At 44.8% G+C, this 27,488-nt stretch overlaps 1 protein-coding gene across 7 annotated transcripts in view; it reads right to left on the reverse strand.

Annotated features, from left to right (window-relative positions):
• Window positions 1–24,768: 24,768 nt before the first annotated feature.
• FRMD4B (FERM domain containing 4B) overlaps window positions 24,769–27,488 on the reverse strand; it is a 198,044-nt gene continuing 195,324 nt past the window's right edge. For all 7 annotated transcript variants that reach the window (XM_034775352.1, XM_034775350.1, XM_034775351.1 and 4 more), the window contains one exon: window positions 24,769–25,871. In XM_034775352.1, coding sequence (XP_034631243.1) covers window positions 25,751–25,871 — 121 coding nt within the window. In that variant the 3' untranslated portion in view covers window positions 24,769–25,750. The remainder of the gene's footprint in view (window positions 25,872–27,488) is intronic.

The following is a 27,488-nucleotide window of genomic DNA, read 5'->3' on the forward strand; positions in this document are numbered from 1 at the left end:
CCAGAAAGCGTATCTTGTGTATACTGTTCCTGCTCATTAAATATAGAGCATTACTTGTGATTATAGGTATTTTACAATGCACTGAGGTTACAGATCCAAAAATAAGACCCTATTTAACATCCTACTGTGCATGCGTTAGGAGCTAGCTGGGTCTGTAATACACAATATATTGGTAGAAGTTAACCTGTCTCACAAGAGGGTCACAGCTAAGAAGCAGTGCACTAATCTGCTGCATATCTATGACTATAATTAGTTTTCTGAGACCTAATAAGTACTGTATTTGCATCCGTCTAGGCAGTAGTGCACCAAAAGAAAACAACAACATTCCACTGAATTTCCTTGTTACCAAGTATCCGTGAATGACTGGGAATCCTCAATTATTACCACCATTTCCTGTCTCCTTCCAATTCACTATCAAACCATCTTAGATCAGAATCTCTGCCAGCCTTCTGGACTGCAGTGTGCTCACACAAGATATGTCAGGTCAGAATCTGAGCTCTGCCTCTGGACATGGGAACCTGGTTAGGAATTATTTTCAACTAACTGTCTATCTTGAAAAGTTTTATTTTTTTCCATCATATGATTAGGGTGGGCCACTGGCAGCCTGAAATAAGTGGGTGAAACCTCCTTGGGAATCTCTGGGATAAATTTGGCAGTGACGTACACAATAGCGTAAGACAGACAATGGGAGTAAGTCGTGTGACTTAGACTAATTTGGCATTTAGTGAGTGTAGAAGAGCCGTCTGGCACGGGAATTGGGACAAGCGATGCAGGAAGTGTGGCTACGCCAACGATATGCTACCCCACGTCCTATGTAGCTGCAAGCCCCATTCGAGAGCTTGGCAGCTATGACACAACGCCATCCAAGATCCCCTGGCCAGAACCATCCCGCCACCCATGGGGAAGGTTGCCGTTAACTCTGCCATCTCCGGAACTGACAGCCAACTGCAACCGGACATCGTCATCACCGACGAAGACCGGAAGAAGATCATCATGGTGGACGTCACAGTGCCCTTCGAAAACAGGACTCCGGCCTTCCATGATGCCTGAGCTCGAAAGGTGGAGAAATACGCCCCTCTGGCTGAAACCTTGAGAGCAAAGGGTTACCAGGTTCAGACACACGCGCTGATCGTCGGAGCCTTGGGCACATGGGATCCCAGTAACGAGCGCGTGCTGAGAGAATGCGGAATTGGTCAATGCTACACTCGGCTGATGCGGCAACTCATGGCGTCAGATGCCATCAGGTGGTCGAGGGACATCTACATAGAACACATCACTGGACATCGGCAGTATCAGGAGGGATGAGCTGGAGTGCCGATGAGAAGCGCAGTCAGGAAAGTAACTGAAATACTTTCCTCATGGATTATATTTTCTAAATGGACAACCAACCGAATTTTCAATTACTGAGGGACAATCTCTACTCATGGATATATTTTGCTTTCCACAACCAACTCTCCGCACAACTTTTCATGAGTGATGTACCCCAGTATTCGGATTCTAGTATCTAAACTGTATTGTTAAATCTATTCATCTAAATTTGGGTTATTGCTGATTATGTACTCTATGTATCATATGACTTTTAAAAAACTGACTTTGTATTTAGGGATAATCTAAGCACTATACCCAGATGTACAGACACTCTTTTCTTAACCTATGTATTATATAATTTTTTTTAACATTAGCTTTAATAAAAAAATTTAATGAGTGGCATTTACTCATTTATGAGGTAAAGAGGAGGCCAGGGCAGCCCCAACAGGTTCAGTTGACTCCAGAGTTGAAGCTCCAAGGCACAGCACTACTTTAAGGCTCTGGCTACACTATGAGGCTTTTAGCGACACAGCTGTGCCCCTACAGATGTGCCGCTCGCTAAAAGACACACAGTGTAGCTACTGTTTGTCGGCAGGAAAGAGCTCTCCTGCCGACAAAAAACTTCCACCCCCCATGAGCAGCAGAGCACTCCTGCCGACAAAGCGCTGTTCACACCTGGCGCTTTTCGTCGGTAAAACTTTTGTCGTTTGGGGTGTGCGGTTTTTTTTAACACCCCTGAACGACAAAAGTTTTGCCGACGAAGTGCCAGTGTAGACATACCATAACTTTCCCATGGTTTTATTCCAGGGGTTCTCTCACTTCACAATGTTCCTGGTTCTCCTGGAAACTCAACAACAATCCAAGTCCTAAAGCCGGACCGAGTGCTCTCACGTTCGACTTCAGTTCTGGACCCTGTTGGCAGAGTGATCTCTGGCCAGGCTGCCAAGTGCCAGGCACTGGGCAAGTTATGACACTCACTGCATTTGCCCCTCCCTGCACACATTCCTGCAGCCCTTTGGGATTTTCCAGCCCAGAGCAGGGATGTGATGCGGGGAGTGGAGAGGACTTTTCCTGTAATACTCTTCCCAGCCATTGTGCACAGGGCAGCAACAGAGAGGGCAGGGAGACTGCATCTCCTCTGCTCTCAGTGCCCCCACTGCCAGCCTGCTGCCCCTGTGACTCTGGCAGGAGGGTGAGGAGCAGAAGGGAGACACACGCAAACCGGGAGAGTGAGGAACTGAAGGGAGCAGGCTGGGGGATGGGAGCAGAAAGGGTAACAGGAAGTAAGGGCCAGATGGAGAAGTTCCTGCTCGGCTGACCTGCCACTGTGCCACTCCCCAAACAAGTTCCTCTGCTCCCTCCACTTCTCTTATCCCTGCTGGCTTCTCCAGTCTTCCCCGTGGTCCCTGTCTCCGCACCCCCAACTTGTGCAGAGTGCAAGGCAGCTACTTCCCCCGCACCCATCCATCCTGCCTCTCTGGGGCACTCCAAGAGGCGGGTGAGTGATTGTATTTCACTGGTGAAAAATGGCTGGACAGTCCTGGGCCACTTTGGGCAGTGTGCTCCTTGGGAACATGGCCTTCTCCCATGATCCAGACCTTGCTTTCTTAGCAAGGCAACAGCGCTTATCGCCTCCCTCCAGGTCTGATAGCTTGTGCCATGAACCTTGCCTTCCAGAAACCCTTCCTTCCAGATGCTGGGTAGAATATATGCCCCATACTTTATCTTAAACATTCCTGTAGCTGCTCCCACCTGAGGCCCCATCCGCCACCACCCTCACCTGCCAGAGCCCATAGGCCCCCCCACCATGGCCAGAGGAGCCTCGGCCAAACCACCCCGGGCCTCCAGATGGCCAGCCCCAGTTGCCAAGCCCTCCAGGCCGCCGGCTAGCCCGAGCTCCAGGCTGCTGGCCCAAGCTGAGCCCCCGCCGGCTTCTAGGGATGGGGGGGGAGCCAGGGCAGGGGCTCAATGCAGAGTGCGGGCGGGGCCACGATACCTATGATACCTGTCCCCCATGCATGTTTCCACAACCACTGAATGCCAGATCAGTGTACGCTTCACTCACATCCAATCTCCAAGCAATTTGTGTCCTTCAGGCATATTTCACATTAAGCACCAAATCCAGGTCCTGTTAAAGTCAATGGTGTAACCTCAATTTAATTCATTCGGCCCTAAATCTTTGGTGAATTTTATAACAATGATAAACATGTCATGCAGAATGTTTGACTACCTGTTAATCTCCGTTAAATAGCCTTAAATCCAATATAATCCCTGAACTAGTTCAGTGACGTGAGTAGAAATGACAAAAAGTAAAGTATCAAGAAACAAAAGGCAAAGGAAAAATAAAATAAAAAGAGACTACGAAATACAAGGGATCTTGTCACCCCTTTGATATTGCAAGAGGCAGCCTTATAATTTATTATGCCTCAGTGAGCACAACAATGTGTCTAGTCTACAAATTCTAAACCCAGCAAACACTGTCTATAATGTAGTCCATAAATGGTTTCCTGATGTTATCAAATAAATCATCTGTGTTCTGGAGTTGTCATGGGATTCTCTTAAACAATGCTGTTTGGGTCACTGAAGCTATCCAGTCACTGGTTGCAAATCTCCGGTTGATTTCTTGATGGTAAATAAAGTGTTAGTCATCCTCTTATATTTCCCTGATCTGCAGCCAGGGCGGGATAAAAGTTATGAAGGGTGTAAGGCTAATGGGAGGGAAAGGCCTCAGTATGAATGACATATTGCAAAAAAATTACTTCTGACACAGACATTTGATGCCTTCACTGACTTTGGAACTTGAAATGTTAGGCAAAAAATTTGTCAGTACACTAAAGGTATCAGGCAAGTTTCTCCCCTGTGTGGCTGGTGATGTTTATGAAGGTAATGAAATGCTCAACTGGTCGGCTGGGTAGCACGTAACGCAATATGACAGTGAGCTGATCTACATGGGACACCTCCGGTGTTGAGTCGATGGATGCTGAAAAATATCCCATATCTTTGATCTGATAGCATCTTCTTTGCCAGCAGTGCAATTAATTCATCACAAATAGTCTTTGATAGATACGATGTATGGCCTTTTCCACGATTTGCAAGTTCATTGATGTGCTGAGCTAAGAAAAGGTCGAACTTAGCAAGTAGCTCTAGAACGCCAAGGTAACTGCCATTGTGTTTCGATCCAACAGTCTCATCTGAGCCATGGAATGGCAGACCACGGCTCAGCAAGAAAAACTATGGTTTCAGCTACACGTCTGAGAACAGTCTTCCAATAAGCACAAGCTTCCGAAAACTGGTTTTCCATTTGGGTATCAATTCTGCCACAACTTTCTTTCAGGCATGGTAGCTGCTAACCGACAATGCATGCTGCTCACTCACTGCGTGATTGGTAATGGATGCAGTATTCTTCCAATCACTGAAGCCTTCGCAGAACATTCCCCACTTTTTGGTTTCAGAAAACAGGTGGCAATAAAAACAGTACACTTTCTTCTTAGAAGGCGAATAGATGAGCCATTCTCGCTTGCCAATCTGTTAGGCTTCACATATTCAAACACTGATTTGGTCAGATAACGATTCTGATTGGTATACTCTCGCTTGTTCAAGGAAAAGTCAGCATCTAGATTCTGGCATTTCTGTGGGTCCTTCTCAGTCCAAGATGCAATGAAATCTTGAGAAGTCACGTCCCACTCGCCATGTCCCACTGGAGAAGGATATGTTTGTATTACTATCATTATGAGAGTCTTCAGAGGAGCGGGGCGAGTCTGCAGCTAGAGAAGTCACAAGAGCCTGCTCCTTTTCATCAGGCTCTGGAGCAGAAGGTTCACTTGGGCTGGTATTCGCCTGGACTTCCTCACCACCAGACTTAGCAGGAGGAAAAAATGTTAGGGGAGAAGGAGTTCCTTTCAGCACTGCATCTTATCTTTGTCACCTTTCTTTGGCCTCCTTCAATTTCTGCCATTCTCCCTTTTTCGACATGGTTTCTATTGTCCAGTATAGGCTTACTGTGTACAAAGTTCAATATTGCATGGGCCCACAAACACTTACTTAGCCCACAAAGACAAAATCACAACCACCGTACATTGAATTCACAATCTTGATGGATTAATTTGTACAAAGCAATATCTAATGAGACCAAAAAATTCTGATGGCCCCGCTACTGTCGCTCAGCTGTTACTTCAATATGGGATGGAGGGCCAACAGTAGGGCCTAAGGCAATAGCCTTATTAACCTATGGGTTAATCTGGCCCTGTCTGCAGCCATTCCATCCTGGGCTGTGATCTCATCAGATCCATTAAGTTAAGTCAAGTTTGGCCTGGTGTACTTTGCAGAGGGACTTTCAGGGAAATTGGGATATGGCAGGGATGCGATATATTGTGGGGGATTTAGTAGGCAGCAGTTTTCCGTTTGAATCAGAACTTTAGAAGGCATTGTTGACAAAAAGACTGTCCCAGCAACAGACTGGGATTTAGCCAGTGTACAACAGGTAAACAGACAGAAAGGAGGGTAGAAGGACAAGATAACAGTAGACACACAATACGCAGCTGCATTAGTTAACAGACATTATAATTCCCATCTACAACCTTTAAAACATTTGATTTCAAATTTCCTTGCACAGTAACTTCTTTAATACCAAGACCACTATTTAATTCAAAATACATTGAATTGGGATACTCTTTTGACACCTACCACCCTGTTTGAAATTGAAGGAGGAGAAGACTGTGTAACCCCCTTTCCCTGGGTTACTCGGGAGCAGGTAACAGTCCCCTGTGTGCCCGAGCATCTGACGTTGTTGACAGTAAAGGAGATCCTGAGTTGGTGATGTTGGATAGGTGGGAATCCTCTATCCACCCCTCTGCTGCAGTCCCTTTACTCCTCAAGGAAATTAAAATTGGCAGTGCCTCCACCTGGCTGGGCCCTGCACACACTCAATGGTGGTGCCTGGGGAGCCTCCAGGAATACACCTGAGCTCATCTGTGCAATGGGTGTAACTCAAAAATACCAATGATAAACAATATACATTTAGCTTGGAGTTAACACACCTTTACCTAACCATGTAGGGGAACATGGTATAACAGACTAAGATGGAATGTCACTGCTCATTTAAATCAGCAAGGGGCAGTTCAATAAATCAATTAACAAATACAGTTTAGAGTAGTAAACAAAATTTATCTAACTTGCATTTACACTGCCACCATTTACTGCACCCCTGAGTATACACTCCTCTGCATATCAGAGTCCTAGACACTTGCTTGCATGGGCACGCTTGAAGATCTTGAAGCTGGGGCCAGGGCTCTGTTGGTCCAATGATTCAGTCCAGCCAAGGCAACAAGGGGCAGAACAATTCTAATTCGGGAGCATTCCAGGATGCACAACCCTCTGAAGGCTGGAGATGGTTTAACCAGAGGTCAGCAACCCTGGTTCGATGGCAAGACCACCCTGCCTCTTCTCAGACTCAGACAACCCCTTAGGGTCTCTTTGCTGTCCCCCGCCCCTTGCAAGCACTTTCCCAAACAAGGGTGGTGGTTACTCACACCCCCATCACTGCAGGCCCACCTCAGTCAGCTCTGGGCACAGTAACAGTCTCTGCCCTGGCTCCAGTGAAGCCACCAACAGCCTCGCTGCTGAATTTGTGGCTTTACAGTCACACGGCCCTGTTTTTAAAAATGTTTTTCTCTCCCCTGTTGTTGTGAGACTCACACAAACAGCAGGGGAACCAGCTGCCTCTACAAGGGGAAAGGGAAGCTGGCCAGATATAAAATGGTGTGCAATGCACAAAGTAAATGGAACCCACTGGTGAGTGTGTCTTACCGGTCTCCCCCCTTCTGTGCCAGTCTGCAGCCCTGAGCTATAGAGCTTTGGCTCGTTAGCTGATACTTTTAGTGCTGGAGGTCCTCGCTTCAATCCAGTGCGGCAGCCAAGACAGTAGCTGTCACATAAACAAACAAACAAAAAAAAAGGGATTTCCCACCCACCTCCCCCCCTTCAATCTCTACCAGATTTTGTTATTTTAGGTGTTACCTGCAACAGGGATAAAAAATTTTAAACAGATGGGTGGGTTTTTGTCAGCAATGTCCCTTTAAGTACAACAATGTGTGACTCTAAGTGTTATTCTGCTCATTCAATGGATGCCTTTGACTGACGGTGTCATGTATACACCCAGGGTCATGATGGATTCTCCATCGCTGGAAACTTTTAAATCACAATTAGATTTTTTTACAATAAATACGTATATGCTCCATTTCAAAAGGAATTATTCTGGGGGAGTTCTCTGGCCTTTGTTATATAGATCAGACAAGGCCTTCTGACCTTGATATCAATGAATAACTTGTCTTGGAGCATCTGAAGTTACACGTTTTATATTTTAGGCCTAAAACTTAATATTCAAACTTTAGGCCCCATTAACCTAGGGCTCTGGGCAGGTGCGTGGCTCTGTCCGTGTGCCACAAGTGCAAGGATTACGGTCTGAGACCTATTTTTCCTCCCCAAAAGGGGTATATTATGTTCACAACTATTATTTGTTATCACAGTTTTACTGACCGAAGCATTTGTAGGTCATGCTCATATTGCATCAAAGTGCAGCATACAGGGGATCTGTAGAGGAAGATATTTTAAAGCAGGAAAGTGCCAACATTTTTATTTTTATTCAGCTGATGCTAACAATCTTTAAAGCCAACTGCATCCCACCCCCTATCCCATCTTCCAGCCAATGATTAACAACTTGTTTTGAAAGCTTGGCCATCTCACGCAATTCTCCTTTAGTGAACTCTACGAGCATTCTGGGCACTAGTCTTACTGACATAGATGATTAATGGCTGTCAAAGATTCACAATAATAGTACTGAGTAAGCACCGTGTTAATGATTCCCCACTTGGTAGAAAAATAACGTCCTTTTCGCCTTCACTGCAAAGCTGGCATAGATATTTGAAGTGCAAGTTACACAGCCACTAATAAAAACCAAAGCGTATGTTTTATGGTACTCTATAAAGCTGAAGAACTTACTTACATTATTTTTTCAAACAGGCACACACAGCTCTGAGAAGTCACTGTGGCAGCACCTTTCATGAATTGATCTGAATACTTCGAGTTAAAAACTCCATACCTGTACAGAAAACTGCAAAACTGCAGTATAGAAAACTTCTCGGCTCCTCGGAGCTAAGATCAAGTGTAGTATTAGAGCCGAACTAAGTGTTAATTCCTTTTGTTAATTATTCCTTATTATTAAGGAAGCATTTTTGAATATGGAATCCAAAATATAGATGAGAAAAGAGTCACTTTAACTGAACAGAAGCCTGTTTAATATATGGAATAATGATACAGTTCTGTCATGTTGACTAGGTACTTTACAAGTGCTGAATACTAGCAGTTAAGAAATAAGCGTTAACTGTGCTGAGAGATTAAAAATGCCTATAGAAATCAATGACCGATTAATACTTAGCGCTTATTGTTTCTGAGGCAAGTATTTAGAGCATGAACATTTGTTTGATACCCAGAACAATCGGGTACTATATTGTTTCACTTAAATTGATTTCTCTTTCAAGTATTTTCTTCAAAAGCTCCCGTTCTTCAATCCGTCTAGAAAGTAAACGCAGCAACAAGCTTTTAACTTGAATAAAGAAAGGGGACGACATGTTCACCAACTTCTCTCCGTGCGTCACAGTGCGACTCCAAGGTAGCAGATCATCAAAACATGCTTCAAGTGTCTAAAACGTTCAATGGGTTCTATTTTTAAGATAACTGATAGGGACATGTGCGGATACCAAGTCCTTTAGAAAGCAAATTCTGTACTGTTGGTTTTCATTTTTGTTGATAAAAACCCACCCATTTATTGCCCTCTACCAATACATGCCATTACCAAGTGCCAAAGCATTAACTGAAAAAAGGCTGGAGAATGTGTCCATGTAACATAACCTGACATCGCTTGTAAAATAGTTGTAAGGGTGATGGGACAGTCTAAAATTGAAAAACACAGACTGGTTCTGAGTATGTCCAGCAGTTCCCGGTAATGCCATATGGGGATTATCAAGGGTCAGATGATGGCTTTTTAATAATAAGAACCACCAAGTAACTAGAGGGATCATAAAGAGAGATCCTGTGGTAAAGATACCAGGAATCTTCTGGAAAAAACAATACATGTTTGATCTGATTTGTTGTTAGGCAGCTCCCCTGAGAAATGAATTTATCATCCGTTAAAGTCACATGACAGAAAGAATGGTATTGCTGCAAAGGTCTGATCCTCTGCCCAGTGACCTGAACTAACTGGCTGATGTGGGGAATTCCTCCTGGGTGACAGACAGCTGGAGAAGCTGGCCCTACACTACTGCCTCACACACTCCATCTTAGGGAACATGGACAGAGGGAAGCAATATGGGTAGATGGGTGCTTTGCTCCAGCAATCCCCAATGGCAGGACCCAGAACTGGGAGAGCCCCAAAAGTTGTGTAAAGCCATCTTTGTCTCCTTCCCTTCCTCAGCTCTCCACCAAACAGACCTCGGCTGGACCTGAGGATTGAGGACTAGAGCGTTCATTATACTCAGATTGGGCAGATGGGAGCTCTGCCACTGATTTCAATGAGAGTAGAAGCAGGCTCTAAATGGCATGTTGGTATAACAGACTAAAGAGAAAAGTTCTCTTTTATTGGGATTTCCATTCCCAATACGGTCTAGAGAAGCCTAGGAATGCCACAAGAGCCAACAGCCCATTAACGAGGTCCCACCGAACTAATATCTACCTCAGATCTCAGCATTCAGGTTCCTTGTCCTGGCAAAAAGAATGGGAAAAGCCAGTTTTGTCATGGTAAAAAATGAAGTCATAATTTTAGTCTAAGTAAGAGTAATGACAGAACATGTTAATTCACGTGAAGTGGCTTGTCAGGGACAATTATGAGATGAGTCAAATGAAAAAGGATATTTACAATCAAAACCCATTTCATAATGTTGAACTAATGATTTAAAACCATTAAAGCGCCCCATACTCCATCATACCTGAGAGAACGAGAACCAAGCTCCATCAAACCTGAGAGAACGAGAACCAGTTTTGTAACCACTCTGCACAGAATCTAGCTGAGCAGTGAGCCAGCCAAGTGTGGAAAAAGAAGAAGAGACCGGTTTATATCAGATGAGGATCAGGTTTTATTTAATGAACGAGTTTTTTAATGTTTTTTTTTTAAATGAACCCCTCACCCCATAAAAGGCACATATTTTGCCACAGAAGTTATCGCTCTGACGAACACTTAAATGTAGTCAGTGGTGTCCCACATTTGTCTAGCTCCTCACATCCATGACTTATTTTAATTGCACAGTTAAGCATATTGTTACTTATATGGCCCAACCTTTGTTAAAATCCTGTTTAAATCCAAGGTACACATTGTTCAAAGCAAATGAAGCAATGCTGCTTACTCGACATTCATGAGAACCAAGACAACCTGCCTTTGTTTGAAGCTTGTTTGTAGGCTCTTTGGTAGGGGTAACAGCTGAGCTGAATATTTCTTAGGCGTTCATCAAAAGATGGACTATATTCCAGTTATATATATAGGTGGGGACTATTCCTTGCTCTCACTTACTCTTTGTCCTTGGTAAAATCGCTTAACTGATCCATGTCTCAGAGTATCTATCTTAGTATTCCATACCCAGCTCATGAAATTGAATTAGCATTTTGTAAAGCACTTTGAAATACTTGGATGAAAGATGCAAGATAAGTGCAAAATGTTAGCTGTGTATAGTGGAGCTTTGCTAGTACTCCAGATGGACAGGATTAACAGCTCACAAATAAATGACAAGAGCAACCAGTGATGAAAATAAACCATGCTGTGGATTAGACCATCGGCAATTCATTTCCCACAGCTCTTTTAGGAGAAAGGGATGAATCAGGGAAATCGTTATGGGATATGGAGTCTTTCCCCTCAGTTCTTTTCATCAGCACTAAACACACAGAGCATAAAGGGGCTATAAAGCTGACCTGTTTGGCCAGCTGTGGATTTCTCTGGTTTGGTGTGGTGATGCCTGGGGAGGGAGCCTGGCTTGCGGATGGTTGTACTCAGGCAAACCATCACTTCTCAATGGCCCCATGGGGGCTGTTGTAGCCCGGCCCAACTTAGAACAACCCTGAGGCATTGCAGTCTGAAGGGATTTTTAGTAGGCCGCAGGGCTGGGGAGCGGGCTTTAATGGGAGCACCAGGGCACCTTTTTCCTGTCATGCTGGGTCCTGGGCCTAGCAGAGCTTGGCTGGACCTGAGAATTTGTCCCAGGCCCACACATTCCCAGAGATCCTTTGTTCTTTCCAGGACTTCCCTCATCTGTCTGCCTCATTTCATGGCTGCCGCTTTTGTCTTCCACTGTTTTTTTGAAAGGGGGCGGGGGTACTTTGTGCCCACTGGATATCTTGGCCCTCGGATACCTACCCCATTACTAGGATACTGCTCCTGGCTGCACCTTCTCGCCTGATAAGTGCCCACTGAAAAGATTAAAAACTCTGAAGAGGACTTTGACTCTGGCTTGCGCTATGGGGCTAAAAAGAGCAGCACGAAATAGCTGGAGCCTGAGCTCGGAGACCTCCCCTGTCTCCAGGTTTCAGAGCCTGGCCCCAGCCTCAGCAGGAACATTTATACCGTTTGTTTTAGCCCCGTAGTGTGAGCCTGAGTCAGTTGACCCAGGTACCGAGACTTGCTGCTGTGTGATAAAAGACCTGTGGGTCAGCTGACTCTGGCTCCAGGGGCTTGGAAGGCTATAAAACTGCAGTGTAGATGTCCGGGCCTGGGCTGGAGAGGGCCCAGAACCCAGGCTCCAGCCTGCCTCCAGACATCTATCCCTGTAGCCCAACCTCCACAAGCCTGCGTCTGCTGAGCTGGGACCTGAGACTCAGTGCCAGGGATTTTTAATCACAGTGTAGACATACCCAGAGAGTCTAAGCAAGAGGGAAGACACAGGATCTCAACCCAGATTGCTTGAGGCCAGCACATCCCTCGGCCCGCGCTGCTTCCCGCAGCCCCCATTAGCCTGGGACGGCGAACCGCGGCCAGTGGGAGCCGCGATTGGCCAAACCTGCGGCCGCGGCAGATAAACAAACTGGCCCGGCCCGCCAGGTTGCTTACCCTGGCAAGCCACATGCCAAAGGTTGCCGATCCCTGGTCTAGTGTCTTAACCATACGACCATGCTTCCTTTCAGTAGCCTACCTCCACCTCTCTTTTTGGGGCACACGGAAGCCCCAGCGGCTACTCCCATAGATTGTAGTAGTGGCAGCAGCGAGGCTATGCTTGCCAAGCTGCTGGAGTAGGTGGAGAAGTTTCCCCCCCCCCCCCAGCCCCCCTTAATTCCCCTCTGTGCAAAGATCCTATTTACTTGCGCTTTTGCTGGGGATGAGGGTGGCTGATGCCCAAAATGTTCTAAGTCCTGGGCACTGTTTTGATCCCCTCCCCCAGTTCTGATCTTTGCTTCCCTCTCCCTGCTCTGCCGTCTTGCTTTGCTGCTCATTGGAGTGCTCCAGCTTGTGTTCCTCTACCCTTGCCACAGCCCCCAAGTATTGTGATCCCTGTCTCCTTCCATTCTCCTTCTGCATCGCTGCTGACCTCTTGCTCTTTCCCTGCTCTGACGAGGTCTGCTTTCCTCCTGCCTTCACCCTTGGAACCTATTAATGTTTGCACAGCTTGAACACTATTTGTCTTGGGTTTCTCAGTCAATGATGAAGGACTGCATCAGAGTTTGCCAGACACTCTGTAAACGTCTCCCCCGGTCACTTTATAAGAACCTGGTGGGTTTCCTTTTCACAAGGATCTTTTATGGAACAAGGATGTTGCCCGTGATAGCAATAATTAATGAATGCAGAATTCTGGGCAACACTTTTCTGTATTTTTCACTTTTTCAATGTTGAAAATCATCTGCATTTCAGTGTGTGCAGAAATATATGCCCCCAACATTTATCCAAACTATTCCTAGCCACTCCTTAATTTGGATTAGTCACCCTGCTCCACAATGCCAAGCAGCTTTAATCCTTCTTCAAACCTCTCTCCCCATTCTCAGCTTAGCCTTCCAGCAGTCTGATGCTATCTGCTCCTTTTTGGCCTTGATCTTTTGCCCTGTGTATTGTATGCAGGTGGGTTAGCTTGTAAGGTCCTCAGAACAAGGACCTCATCTTTCTGTATACCATTATGTTGTGTCTCGATATGTGGAATCACTGTCCTTCTTGAATAGAAGAGGCTTATTTAAAAATAACAACCAGAAACTAGATACACAAACAGGCTTTCACGCAGCTTGAGTTCTAGCTTTCATCACTTGTTTACCAGGGACCACTTTCTGTCTGGAACACTATAGGGTAAACGGAGACATCTTACAAGTAAACAGTGCAATTAACAATACCAGGTATTTTAGATCACTGAATTTCATCTGCCATTTTGTTGCCCAGTCAACCAGTTTTGTGAGATCCTTTTATAATTCCTCACAGTCTGCTTTGGACTTAACTATCTTGAGTAATTTTGTATCATCTACAGACTTTGCCACCTCATTGTTTACCCCTTTTTCCAGATCATTTATGCTGGTCCCAGTACAGACTCCTGGGGGACATTGGTATTTACCTCTCTCCATTCTGAAAACTGATAATTTATTCCTACCCTTTGTTTCCTGTCTTTTAACCAGTAACTGATACATGACAGGACCTTCCCTCTTATCCCATGACGGCTTACTTTGCTTAGGAGCCTTTGGTGAGGGAACTTGTCAAAGGCTTTCTGGAAGTCCAAGAACACTATATCCACTGGATCATCGTTGTCCACATGTTTGTTGACCCCCCTTAAAGAATTCGAACAGATTGGTGAGGCATGATTTCCCTTTACAAAGACAGTGTTCACTCTTCCCCAACAAATCATGCTCATCTATGTGTCTGATAAATCTGTTTTTTTACTACAATTTCAACCAATTTGCCTGGTACTGAAGTTAGGCTTACCAGCTTGTAATTGCCAGGATCATCTCTGGAGCCCTTTTTTTAAAAATTGGCATCACATTAGCTACCCTCTAGTCAGCTGGTACAGAGGCTGATTTAAGCGATACGTTACTTACCATAGGTAGTAGATCTGTAACTTCATATTTGAGTTCCTTCAGAATACCATCTGATACAGGTGACTTATTACTGGTTAGTTTATCAATTTGTTCCAAAACCTTTTTTATTGACACTCCAATCTGGGACAGTTCATCAGATTTGTTACCTAAAAAGAATGGCTCAGGTGTGGGGAATCTCCCTCATATCTTCTGCAGTGAAGACTGATTCAAAAAAGTCATTTAGCTTCTCTGCAGAGGCCTTGTCCTTCTTTAGTGCTCCTTTAGCATCTTAATCATCTATTGGCCCCACAGATTGTTTGGCAGACTTCTGGCTTCTGATGTACTTAAAAATATTTTTGGTGTTGGTTTTTTGAGTTTTTGGCTAGTTGCTCTTCAAATTCTTTTTTGGTGTTGCCTAATTATACTTTTACACTTGACTTGCCAGAGTTTATGCTCCTCTCTTTTTTCCTCAGTAGGATTTTAATTTTTACAAGGTGCCTTTTTGCCTCTAATGGCCTCTTTTACACTGTTATTTAGCCATAGCGGCATTTCTTTTAGTCCTCTTACTATTTTTTAAAATTTGAGGTATACACTTAATTTGAGTCTCTGTTATAGTGTTTTTCAAAAGTTTTCATGCAGTTTGTAGGCATTTCACCCCGGTGGCTGTTCCTTTTAATTTCTGTTTAACTAGCTTCCTCATTTTTGTGTCATTTCCCTTTCTGAAGTTAAATATTACTGTTTTGGGCTTCTTGGCTATTTCCCCCCCCTACAATTTAATTATATTCTGGTCGCTATTACTGAGCAGTTCAGCTACATTCACATCCTGGAGCAGCTCCTATGCTCCACTTAGACTAAATCAAGAATTGCCTCTCCCCTTGTGGGTTCCAGGACTAGCTGCTCCAAGAAGCCGTCATTAATGGGGTCTGGAAACTATCTCTGCATCCTGTCCTGAGGTGACATGTACCAGTCAATGTGAGGATAACTGAAATCCCTCATTATTGAGTTTTCTATTTTGATAGCCTCTCTAATCTCCTCAACCATTTCACAATCATTGCCACCATCCTGATCAGGTGGTTGGTACAGGTAGTATAGTCCTACTGCTATACTCTTCTTATTTAAGCATGGAATTTCTATCCATAGAGATTTTGTGGTACAGTTTGATTAAGATTTTTTCTTTATGTGAAAGAAAGCATAGGGTCAAATATAGTGTCACTTCCCCACCAGCACAACCTACTCAGTCTTTCCTGTATATTTGTACCCTGCTATTACAGTGTCCCATTGATTGTCATCATTCCACCAAGTTTCTGTGATGTCTGTTATATAAATATCCTCATTTAATACCAGCCATTAAAGTTTACCCTCTTAGCATTTAGACTTCTTGCATTAGTATACAAGCACTTATAAAATTTATCACTTTTTAGTTTTTTGCCTTCATATGATGTAACTGAATGAGACTCATTTTCATTTGACTGTTTCTCTTCAATTCCTACCTGTACTTTATCAACGTCTATCCTCTCCTCTTTACCAGGACATAGATAATTTCCATTAATAGATCCTCTCCTAAGGGATGTCTCTGTATAAACCGTGTGCTCCTCCGCACCTGTCGGCTTTACGGGTCTTTACACCTGGGCAAAGTCGTGTGCCTGAGTTTCTTACCCTAAGAACTTGTTAAAGATGACAGGAAAGTATAAAACAAATTAGAAGCCGTGTGGAGCGTGGAAATCTGCACGTGAGGATTTTAGCTAGCCTGTCTAGAAAGTGGAGTGCAAGCATTGATACTGTTTTGTTCTCTTAAGCTGAAGAATCATCATGTACAATGACACAATTTCTGGAGGCCTGAAGAACAGCTCTATGTAAGCTTCTCTCTTTCACCAACAGAAGTTGATCCAATACAAGATACTTCTCTAATCCACCTTGTCTCTCTTGCAATCATTTTACATGATCAGGAGAGGGCACTAAGTAGCTGTTTGAAGAAGGCCCTCGTTACCTGGCACATATATTTAAATGCACTGGGCCAGACACCTGGCCAATGGAAACGACGCCAATTTACACCAGTTGAGGATCTGCCCCACTGTATATTGGCGCTCAGAGCACCTTCGCTGTTTTGCTGCACACAAGTTTGTGTGGCTGTTCTGATCTACATAGCCCCAGGGTTTCATTTTGACTTTGTTCCATCTCAGATCAAACCTGAGTGGAAATGATTGAGTTTTGCACTGAACCCACGTGGACTGGCAAATTTCACCTTATTTCTATGCAAATCCATACATGAGCCCAGCTGAGCTCTAAAGATCTATGAACCTCAGAGAATGTTACGACAAACGTGAGCTGAATTTTGGGTTTGGAACAAAGGGGTGTTTCGCTGGGGGTTTGTGGCAAATGTTAGGCGTGGCTCTTTTATGTACATATTTCAGACGACAGTAATCCTGTCACCTGGTTATCTCTGAAGCTCTAGGTCACAGGAGCTAGCTATCACTGCTAAGCAGAGTTAGTGTGTTCTCCAGCCTTAGTCCTTATTCCAGTGGTTCTCAACCAGGGGTCTGGGACCCCCTGGGGGGGCCGCGAGCAAGTTTCAGGGGGACCGCCAAACAGGGCCAGCATTAGACTTGCTGGGGCCCATGGCAGAAAGCCAAAGTCCCACCGCGTGGGGCTGAAGTCCGGGGCCCTGAGCCCTGCCTCCTGGGGCTGAAGTAATATAGCTTCATGGGGGCCCCTGCGGCATGGGGCACAGGGCAGTTGCCCTGCTTGCTCCCCCTATTGCCAGCCCTGGCTTTTTTAAGCTGAAAACCAGGTATTGTGGCACAGTGGGCTTTGGAGTTTATATAGCACGTTGGGGTGGGGGTCCCCAGAAAGAACCCCTGCTTTGTTCCACCTACTCCTCCTTGACAGTTTGGTGATTGCATCATGTATTTCATAAAACAATCCATGTAGTACATTCACAAAGAACTGAGTTCTGCAAGGTTTCTTCCAAATGTTGAAGGGGCAGGAGGAGATTCACCCTTGTGCAGAGGAGCAGCACAAGGCCTCTGTGCCATTTAAATCCATTTTAAATTCTCACAATAGGGCTTAAGTGAGACGCAAATGGTGCATAGGCCTGGCTCTGGCCCTCTGCACAGAGCTCTTTGGAGAACTAGGTGAATATTCATCTTCCCTGAGACTAGAGAGAGCAAAGTCTAGTGCTGGGCTAATGCTGAGATTTTGTAATATTTACTAGGGAGCATGCCCTGCTGCTGTGAATTAATGCTCTTTTAAGCCCTTGACCATAGGATAAGCTCATCTGTGTAGGAGACAAAGCTTTCCTCAGAGGCTGGTCCCAGACTGGAATGAACTCCCCCCAGGAACTACGGACGATCACAAACCTTCCCCGTTTCACTCCAAGTGCTAAGTATCAGGTGCACATCTTCCACTTGCCTTCACTAACACAAAAACAGAGCAGTGTGTATTTTAAAAAAGCCCCAACACCGACAAAACCCTCCACGGCCCACACGATTCCTCCTCTGTGGAGAAGGCCAGAGAAAGAACAAGCCTCCAGTGACAGATGTTCGTCACGACGTTTAATGTGCTAGTGGAAGAAGCTCAGGTATGAGGGAGACAGAAGAACCTGTACAGAACAGACTTGAATAAAACGCCTCCTGCACCATTGAATTTTTACAAGCTCGTCCTGCCACGCTGAGGAGGAATGTACGTTTGTGTTGTTAACAGAACAGAAAAAATATGCAACAACAATAACTAAGAGATCAGATTACATTTAATATAGTGAAAGGAAATCACTCTAAAAATTCTCTAGGCATGGTGATTTCTTTGCTTTTGTTAAGAGGAAAAAAGGCAATTGTGGTGTTCAGATTAACATTCGATCTGACCCTGTTCTGTGGATTTTTGTTGTTATATCTTTATAGGTTCTCTCTGAGCTTCTGTTCTGTCTCTCAGTACGTATTATGTTGTGGAAATATGAGGAATAAAATATTCCCAAATAAAAGGCGGAAGGATTTGAGCTGATGAAAGGTGAGAAAGCTCTTACCTGCAGTGATCCTGATCAGACACTAGATGTCCTTGCTGTTCCTGCTCAAGAAAGGTGGGTGAACCGTTGCTGAGACAGCTGAAAGCATATTATGAAATAACAATCCATCGATGACAATTTTATGATTTCCCATTTCAGTTCTTTACAAATGATCATAATTACAAATATACTATTAACGACTTCTGTTCAAGCGCATTCGGCTGTACAGATAACTGTGGTTGTTCACAACTATTGAAGCGGAACATGGCTAAAGAAATATCCTGGTTCTATGGTTAAATAAGAAACTAGAGATTCCCAAAAGTTCAGAGCCAGAACCAGGTGGAATTTGCTCACATGCCCGGGGATGTTGGATTTGGGGTTTTGCTTCAAATTCACAAGAAACTAAACACATGTATCCCCGGTGTGCCGCGCTGTGCAGCACAGAGCTCTGGAGAGTAATTGGTAACATCAGAGTTCAGGCAAACTGTGAAGCATCTCTCGGTGCCTCCCCAGATGGAACGCATCAGCGGCCCTCGTCGTCCTGATGCTAGGCTGGGTATGAAATCTGCAAGTTCTTCCCTTCTTCTCTTATCCCCATTTTGGTTGGCGATATATTCCAGTTCTCCCCGATCTATACTCGCTGGGCTCTTTGGGGAGTGGACGTTTTAATTCCATGTTCTCAGCCCCTTTCAGAGTTGCAGAGACCTCCTTCCTTGCCTCTGTTTTTCCACTTTATTTCTTCTACCCTAAAAAAGGGCTGGATGCACCCTGCCCCCAGCCTTCTCTCACCGCAGCAGCCTGAGGCCGGGGGAGAGGCACCTCTTCCCGGACGGGGCAGCTCCAGGGGTGGGGGAGAGGTGCCTCCCCCCAGCTGCGGCAGCTCCAGGGTTGGGGCTGTGGGGAGAGGCGCCTCTCCCCGGCCACGGCAGCTCTGAGGCTGGGCTGGGGAGAGGCACCTCTCCCCAGCCGCAGCAGCTCCGGGGCTGGGGCCAGGGGAGAGGTGCCTCTTGCTGGCCACGGCAGCTCCGGGACTGGGGCCGGGAGAGAGGTGCCTCTCCTCACCTGCGCGGCCCTTGATAGCCTGCTGCACGGCCGCGCAGCTTAGAGTGAACTTAGCCTGGCAATTTGTTCCAAAGGTTGACTGCATTGTGTGAAGAAGTACTTCCTTTTGTTTGTTTTTAACTTGCTGCCTATTAATTTCATTGGGTGACCCCTGGTTCGTGTGTTATGTGAAGGGTAAACAACACTTCCTTGTTCCCTTTCTTCACACCAGTCATGATTTTATAAGCCTCTATCATATCCCTCTCCAATAGTCTCTTTCCCAAGCTGAACAGTTCCCATCTTTTTTAATCTCTCCTCATATAGAAGCTGTTCCATCTCCCTCATCTTTTATGTTGCAACCAGGACGGCACACAGTATTCAAGGTGTGGGTGTACCAGATACGATGCATTATGACATTTTCTGGCACTATTGTCTATTCTTTTCCGAATGGTTCCTAACATTCCATTAGTTTTTTGACAGCTGGCTGATCATTGAGCAGATGTTGTCAGAGAACTATCCATTCTCAGCTACCAGTAGACCAGCAGGTGATCCTCCAGGGGAGCATGTTTTAACCCCAGGCCTTCCGGAATTTTCAGGCCTAACATCCCTAAATATCAGAAAAATTCTGACCCAAACTTTGCAGATCGGGCTCCTCTGTTTTTAAAATGTCACCAAATTCATGGAATCTCATTCTCTCGCTGCACATCCAAGATAACAATGGATTACGGGGAGAATTCCCGAAGACTAGATGAGTGCTAATGTTGTATCAATATTCAGAAAGGGCAAGTAGGACGGGTAACAATAGGCCAGTCACCAATCCCAGGCTACATAATGGGAAAGCTGATACGGGAGTCAATTGATAAAGAATTAAAGGAAAGGAATCTAATTAGTGCCAGTCAACATGGTTTTCTGGAAAGGAGATCTTGACAAACCAATCTGATTTCATTCTTTGATGAGAGTACAAGCTGGGTTGATAAAGGGTAACTGCACAGATATAGGATACTTAGATTTTTGTAAGGCATTAGTACTGCATGACATTCTGATTAAAAAAATTAGCAAGATCAATATAGTATCAATAGAGCACCCGTTACATCGAGTAGGAAAATGTAACTGACAGATCTCAAAAACTAGTTAACGGGGAATCATCATCAAGAGAGGGTATTTTCAGTGGGGTTTCACAGGGGTTGGTACTAGGCCTGATGGTATTTAACATTTCCTATCAATGATGTGTAAGTAAATGTAAAATCACTGCTGATAAAATTGGTGGATGACTGTGATGGGGCCTCTACTCACTGCTAGACAGCGCCTCCGTCTGGCGGTTCTGGGGATTAGCTCCACCAAGTTGATGCCCCTTCCTGCAGTTGCATGCCATCTCTCTGTCTCGGTCTGCAGCCCCTCCCTCACTTGAGGAGCTGCTGCTTCCTCTTCGTGACTCAGTAGTCTCCCTTTCCGGAGTGGTCTTTCAAAGTCTCTCTGCACAAGCAGCACCAGGCAGTCCTCACAGATCTTCATATCCACTGTCCCATGCAATGCCGCTCTGCAAGGGATGGTAGGGTAACTGAGGCCCACCCTCTACTCAGGGTTCCAGTCTGGGGCCTGTAGTGAACAGTTAAGTTCTGCATGTACGCCCCTTTATTGCTGTCACCCCTGGACTCCTCCTACCATGCTGCTTCTCCCCTTCCTTCTCCCTGGCCTCAGCAGTACAGCAGGCTTCCTCCCGGCTACTCCCACCACTGTTGCTGTCCTCCTGGCTTTATAGAAGCCCCTGCCTGTTCCCTCACGGGTGATCTTCCTTCTAATTAGCTCCCTCCACACAGCCTAAATCTCTCCCATTTGCAGTTGAATTGGCTGATTGGGCCCACCTGGCCTAATTCAGCCCTTGCAGGGCCAGTGTGGGCAGTACAGCCCATCACAATGACAAAGATTGGTCTAGTGGTAAATAATGTTGAGGACAGGGCAGTTTTACAGAGCAATCCAATCGCTTGGTAACTTGGGCCCAAACGAAATGCATTTGAATACAGCCAAATGCGAAGTTATTCATGCAGGAACAAGGAATGCAGGCTCCGCCTTTTGAATGGGGGACAGCATCCCGGAAAGCAGCGACTATCCAAAGGATTTAGGAGTCCTAGTGGCAATCAACTGAACATGTGTGATGCTGTGATAAAGGAGTTATTGTGATCTTGGGGTGCAGAAACAGGGGAGTGATGAGATGTAGCACAGAGGTGGTTTTACTCTTCTGTACAGCATCGGTGAGACCGATACTAGCTAATGCATTCAGTTCTGGTGTTCACATTTTTAAAAAAGGGTATTGCAAAATTGGAGAGGATGCGGAAGAGAGTCACAAGGATGATTCAAGGGCGAGTACTGAAGAGCTCTTTAATCTAGCAGAGAAAGGCAGAACAAGATTCAGTGTCTGGAAGCTGAAGCTGTGACAAATGAGGCACCCCTTTTTAAACAGTGAAGATGATTAACCACTGGAACCAACTCCCAAGGACAGTGGTGGATTCTTCTTCTCTGGATGTCTTCAGATCAAGTCTAGATGCCTTTCTGGAAGAGATGCAAACACAAGTTGTGCTTTAGTCAAAGAAGTGATCGGGGTAACTGAGTGAAATGTAATGGTGTGTGATACACAGGTCAGACTAAATGATCTAGAGGTATCGCCTGGTCTTAAATTTTATGAATCGATGGTGTTTCCATCCTCCATCAGGAACACCTGCAGGACGTGCCTGCTCACAGGATCCTTGCATCCTGCAGCAGGAGGCCATATTCAGAGCCCCATCTTAAGGCGATACTCGTCCTGGACCTGGTCCTACACCTGGACCTGCAATCGTCGTGTCAGTGTTCCTCCAAATCTCGGGCAGATTTTGCAAAAGGACTCCGATTAGCCCAGGCACAGCATATGAGAACAAATGGTACTATGGTGAGTAAGCCTGACCAGCCAGCTTCTCGTTGCATTGACAGTATGTTTTGGACTTACCCAATGCTCCCCGGGGAGCGTGCGGTGGCAGAGGCGTGCCCTACATTGGCTGTGGGGTAGTTTTTATTTTGATAACGCAGGATCACAGAGGTGTTCCTCTGCCTCGGATGTGGAGGCTGAGCCGGAAGAACCTGCTAAGCCAGTGCAGGCGAGACCTGGAGAAGGGGCTGTGCGGCGGCCGGCTTGTTCTTTGGGAGCAGCTTTTTCATTCCCTTTGATGCGAAACGGCCGAACCCGCACTTTGCATTGACTTCCAAAGAAGCAGGATCCGGTCTCAAATTCTGGGTTAGCTAGGAAGCCAGTGACAATTGTGTGGCGATTCATGAGTCAGTCAGAAAGAGGCAAAAGGAAAAGGTCTAACCAATGGGAAGGACATTTCTTTCTATTGGGGAAAAAACAAAACCACCACCCCAAAATCTTTTCACACATGATTTTTTTTTTTTTTAAGTCAGCTGCTGGCAACAAATTGCTTTGTCCTTTGCAAAAATTATACCTGAGTATCTCCGCTCCGGGTGGAGTGAAGGTCAAAGGGTAAATTCCACTTGCTGCACTGCATTTTAGAAGGCCAAATTTCATTCCTCTTCTCACCTCACAGGGCCTAGACCAGGGGTAGTCAATAGGCAGACCATGGGCCAAATCTGGACTGCCAGATGCTTTTGAAGGGACCTTGAAATCTTTCTTTAATTATTATCATTATTGTTATTATTTTTTAGTATTATTTTCTTCTTCGGAGTCTGGACCTTGACCAAGTAATTTGGACCTGACAAAAAATAATGGACTACCCCGGGGCCTAGACTCCCCCACAACAACAGCATGAACAGAAAAGGAACTCAGCTGGGCACCTCGGGAGATAAACAAAGAATTGTCAGAGATGCCATCAGCGCCTGGATTTTAATTTCACAAACTTGTGTTCCAACTTGTAGAAGAATTTTCTTCACGGTGTTTCTTTTTGTTAAGGGGGGTGAGCAGGAGAGAGAGGAGGTGTGCTTGTTTAGTTTGTTTTGGAGAAATCCCACTGCACTGTCACGGCAGGGAAAGGAAAATCAATGGAAGGGATGCAGATGACATATTGAGTCTGACAGTATAGATTAGATTACAGAGAGCACATGGCTCTCAGTCATACCCACGCCGTCTAGAGAGGCCTTTTGTACTATGATGCTTAGCCCCAGGAAATTGGGAATCAATGGACTATCCCCAGTGCTGACACTGAGCTTTCTGTTATGTTTGTTAACTTTCTGTTGCATCTAAAATGGTTTCAGACAAAAAAAAAAAAAAGTGTGTTAGGTAACGTAAACAGATGCTGTGCACCTTGCAGCGCTCATCGACTTCAGCAGGAGCTGCGGGTGCCCAGAAATGGCTGAAAAATCAGATGTTAAGAAATTATTATTATGGATTATTTGTACTATCGTTGCAAGTAGGCGGCCTAGTCATGGGCCAGGGCCCCATTGTGCTAGGCCCTGTACAAACAGGGAACAAAAAGCCAGTCCCTGCCCCAGTGAGCTTCCAAATGTTGTTCTATGAAGGTTTAATAGCTTTGTGACGTACGTTACAAAGTGATGATATGGCCTCACTCGGAAAAGTTACACAAACCCTCATGATGAGTGGTGTGATAATTGTGCTAGGAAACGGCCCTTGTTCATTGGCTGAATGGTGATAAAGCTTTGATGGTAAAGGCTAAGAGACATCAGAGGTTGATGAGTGCTGCCTAGAATTGCTTAGAATAAAGCACTCAAATACCACCCAGAGAACTGTTCTTCCGGATAGCCCAGGAGAAGCAGAACACCAAAACGTTTTTGGTAGCACACTTTTAGTTTATTGACCTATACAAAATAATAGGCCCAAAAAGTCAGAAGTAGAAAAGGAATCAGCAAAAAGGACTTTTGCGTTTCTAGAAGGGTATACAAATATGCAAAAGGAAATAAATTATTTTTTATTGTTTTGTTTATTCCAAACCTCAACTCTAATAATACAAATGACTGAGGACCAGCTTAACAAATTTGTCTTTCGGTCTATATTACATGCTTTGGAATACTGGTAAAAAAATGTTCCAAAAGTTTATCAGAAACGTTGCTATTCACAATATGAACAAGGAGTAACTAACCCTGTGTATAAAAGAAATAAAAGAGCACCATTTTATGGAGTGAAGCACAGTACAGTTGAGAAACAAGAATTATTTTACAGTATGCAAATTTTCTTTTTTTTTTTTTTGTAAACTACACAAGTTAGTCCACACTAATTGGTTTCTACAGATGGATGATATGAGGTAGGCTTATCCCTCCTAGATCAAAACTGCTGTTGATTTTTTAAAAACAATGTAAATGATTTTGTGAAAATGCTGTTTTGTCACTTAGTGACTTAGTAGTGCACCTGGCGTTTCAGATGACGTTATACAATTCTAATGCCCTCAATTTTAAGGCACCGACTTGGTCTTTTTATTTATTTATTTTTTTTGTTGCATCCACCTTAGAATACTGGCCAGTTTAATAAAATTGTTCCACATGTGATAACTAGAGCATTCCACCTCCGATTTTCCATCAATCTGGCAGAGCAAAATGTAATAGCTATCTAATTAAGAGTTCACTGTGCATTCAACACGACTATTTGCATGCCCATCTGCACAATGAAATTGTACCATGGAAAATTCATTTAAACGTGAGGATATTAATTACATTTTATCATGGGAACAGTTCAACGTTTGCTGCTTCTATTTCCAAAATCCACCCAGCCTTCTAGGGTTAGTTTTACATTACATGTTGCAATAGTAAATTGCCTTTCTTTCCAGAATCCATTTTGTGGTGCATACAAACACTCGTAATAACACTCCCCGCCCCCAAAATTTTGTAGCTCATTCAAACCTCCATTAAAAAAATCCAGCCTTCCTTCAAGTAATGTTCCAATACTGACTGAGTCAATCTTTGCCTCATTCACACACACACACACAGTATCCTTCATCAGCTTATGAAGTCCTTCTTGGTCATCATAAGTGACGGCAGAAGACATTTTTATTTCTTCTTCTTTCAGCCATCTGAATTGTGCTCCTAAAATTTCTGTTTTCTCCATAAGTCACCTTTTCACATTTTGTTGAGGTTTGCCTTCAACACCTTCCAGTCTTCTAAAAAGTGCTTGCTAAATATAAATACTTCAGCCAAGTGCTGCATCTCCTCATAGATTCAGTGGCGGCCTGCCCTTGCTCAGTTAGGCTATTGTCTGGATTCAGAAAGAAATGCCATTGTTGGAAAGACTTTGTAATTTTGTACATGTCCCTCTTAATGCTGAACACAATCTTCACCCGCAAGCCAAAATACTTTCATTTTTGAGTGGGGTGGGGGGGGAATTCCACAGGAGATCTCTTTCGAGGGAACTGCATTCTGTGCAAGGCACATGGGGGGTGCAAATACAGGGCTGTTGAGGGCCTACACGAGCGTCCCAGGCTTAGAATCCTCATGCCAAAACAGCCTCTGCTCATTACTGTGCAAGTCAGCTTCCAACTGGTTCTCGTCAGCATCCTCCAGTTGGCTCGTCTCTGCATATGCTCTACAAAAGAAACACAGCGTAAATGATAATTGAGTAAGCGTTGCACTGGGATTTCAGGTGCTGGGTTGGTAATGCTTAGAAGTAAATAATCTGTAGAGACTGAGCAGTTTCTGATCTTAGTGACACCATCATAAACTCAGAGTAACCGCATTGACTGTGAGTATCTGAAAGTCAATGAGGTTACTCTGGGTTTACAGCAGTGTAATTGGGATCCAAATGTAACCCTGTGATTTGTTCTCCGGACAGGGAAGATAATAAGGAGCAGATCCTTAGCTGGTGTAAACTGTCATAGTTCCACTGATCTCAAATAGAGCTATGACAATGACTTACCCCTGTGTGTTTCCCAGTGTCAGCAACGTCATAAGAGTCATATCCAATATCCTTGATCTGCATGTGCCTGCAGATAAGGGCCATATAGCATATGGCAATCAGTCATTTACAATAGCCACACATGGATATGTTCACTACAAAGAGTGTGATACTGGGGTGGATTTGGACAGTGATCAGAATATAAAAAACGTTACAGTTAACGTAAATCGAAGGGATAAAGTTGTCAAAATAAGGCAGCTCATTTACATTTTTCAAACCCCAACTGTAGGAGGGTCAGTAATTAGTCGAAATGCTATTTTTAAAATGTTGTTACTGTAGTTCTTTTAGTCACTGCAATCAAAAAAACAACCACCCCAAACTTAAGGCATTTAATGAAAATCAATGTGAAGACTTTTATACTCCTTTCTTAATGCTTCTGGTTGTTTAAAAACAAATAAATACGTCACTAGGTAACTTCACACCAGTCAGCCCAGCAGCAAGCAAAAACTGCAATCCATGAAGCAGACACACAAATGTGGAGTACTGTACTTACTCCAGCTGGCTACAGTTAGCATAAGAGTATTTAAAAATGATCTCATTTCTGCAGGCGCAATCATTCTCCTGGACAGAAGACCTTTGTTCTGACTGATAACAGGTGGAGTTAGAAAGCGGAGGAGGAAGGAGACAGAAAACAGGAAGCAGAAGAGTCGTGTGAATATCTGTTTGCAGCACTAGAGCGAAATGCTGGACTGTTCCAGCCCTTCACAGAGTAAACGTGTACCCGAGTGGCCAGTTCCCACGTCTATGTGAAAGGGAGTAAGAGGCATAACTTGTGCAAAGCCCCACTCTGCACTCTCTAGGCAGCTGTCTGTGTAGCCATGTCAAGTCAGGATGGTTTAACGGTTAAACCCCCACTGTGAGATGCACTCGGTTTATTTGTGGTGACAACAACTGTGGGTAGCACCTTTGAACGCTATCACGTGGATATGAGCTTGGAGAGAAACAGCCTCTCCCTCAGGAGGCACAACGGCTCCAGAAGCGGAGGGAGAACATGGCTGCCGGGCCACTTACAGGGGGCAAAGTATCATTCAGTCTCCATAGGGTTTGCTCTGTTGAGGGACGGTGGGACAGGGTCACAATTATGCTCTCTGGGGAGGCTAGTTCACTAGCAATGCTGGCCTGATAATCACTGCTGTCAGGGCATGACATGCCGCGCCCTTGCAGAGAGGTGTAAGGGGGAATGCTATTTGCACCTTGTCCCATCCTTGCACACTCTCATATTGACAGGTACAACCGAGCCCTTAACTC

This window comes from Trachemys scripta, chromosome 7 (assembly GCF_013100865.1).
Source record: "Trachemys scripta elegans isolate TJP31775 chromosome 7, CAS_Tse_1.0, whole genome shotgun sequence".
Lineage (NCBI taxonomy): Eukaryota > Metazoa > Chordata > Testudines > Emydidae > Trachemys > Trachemys scripta.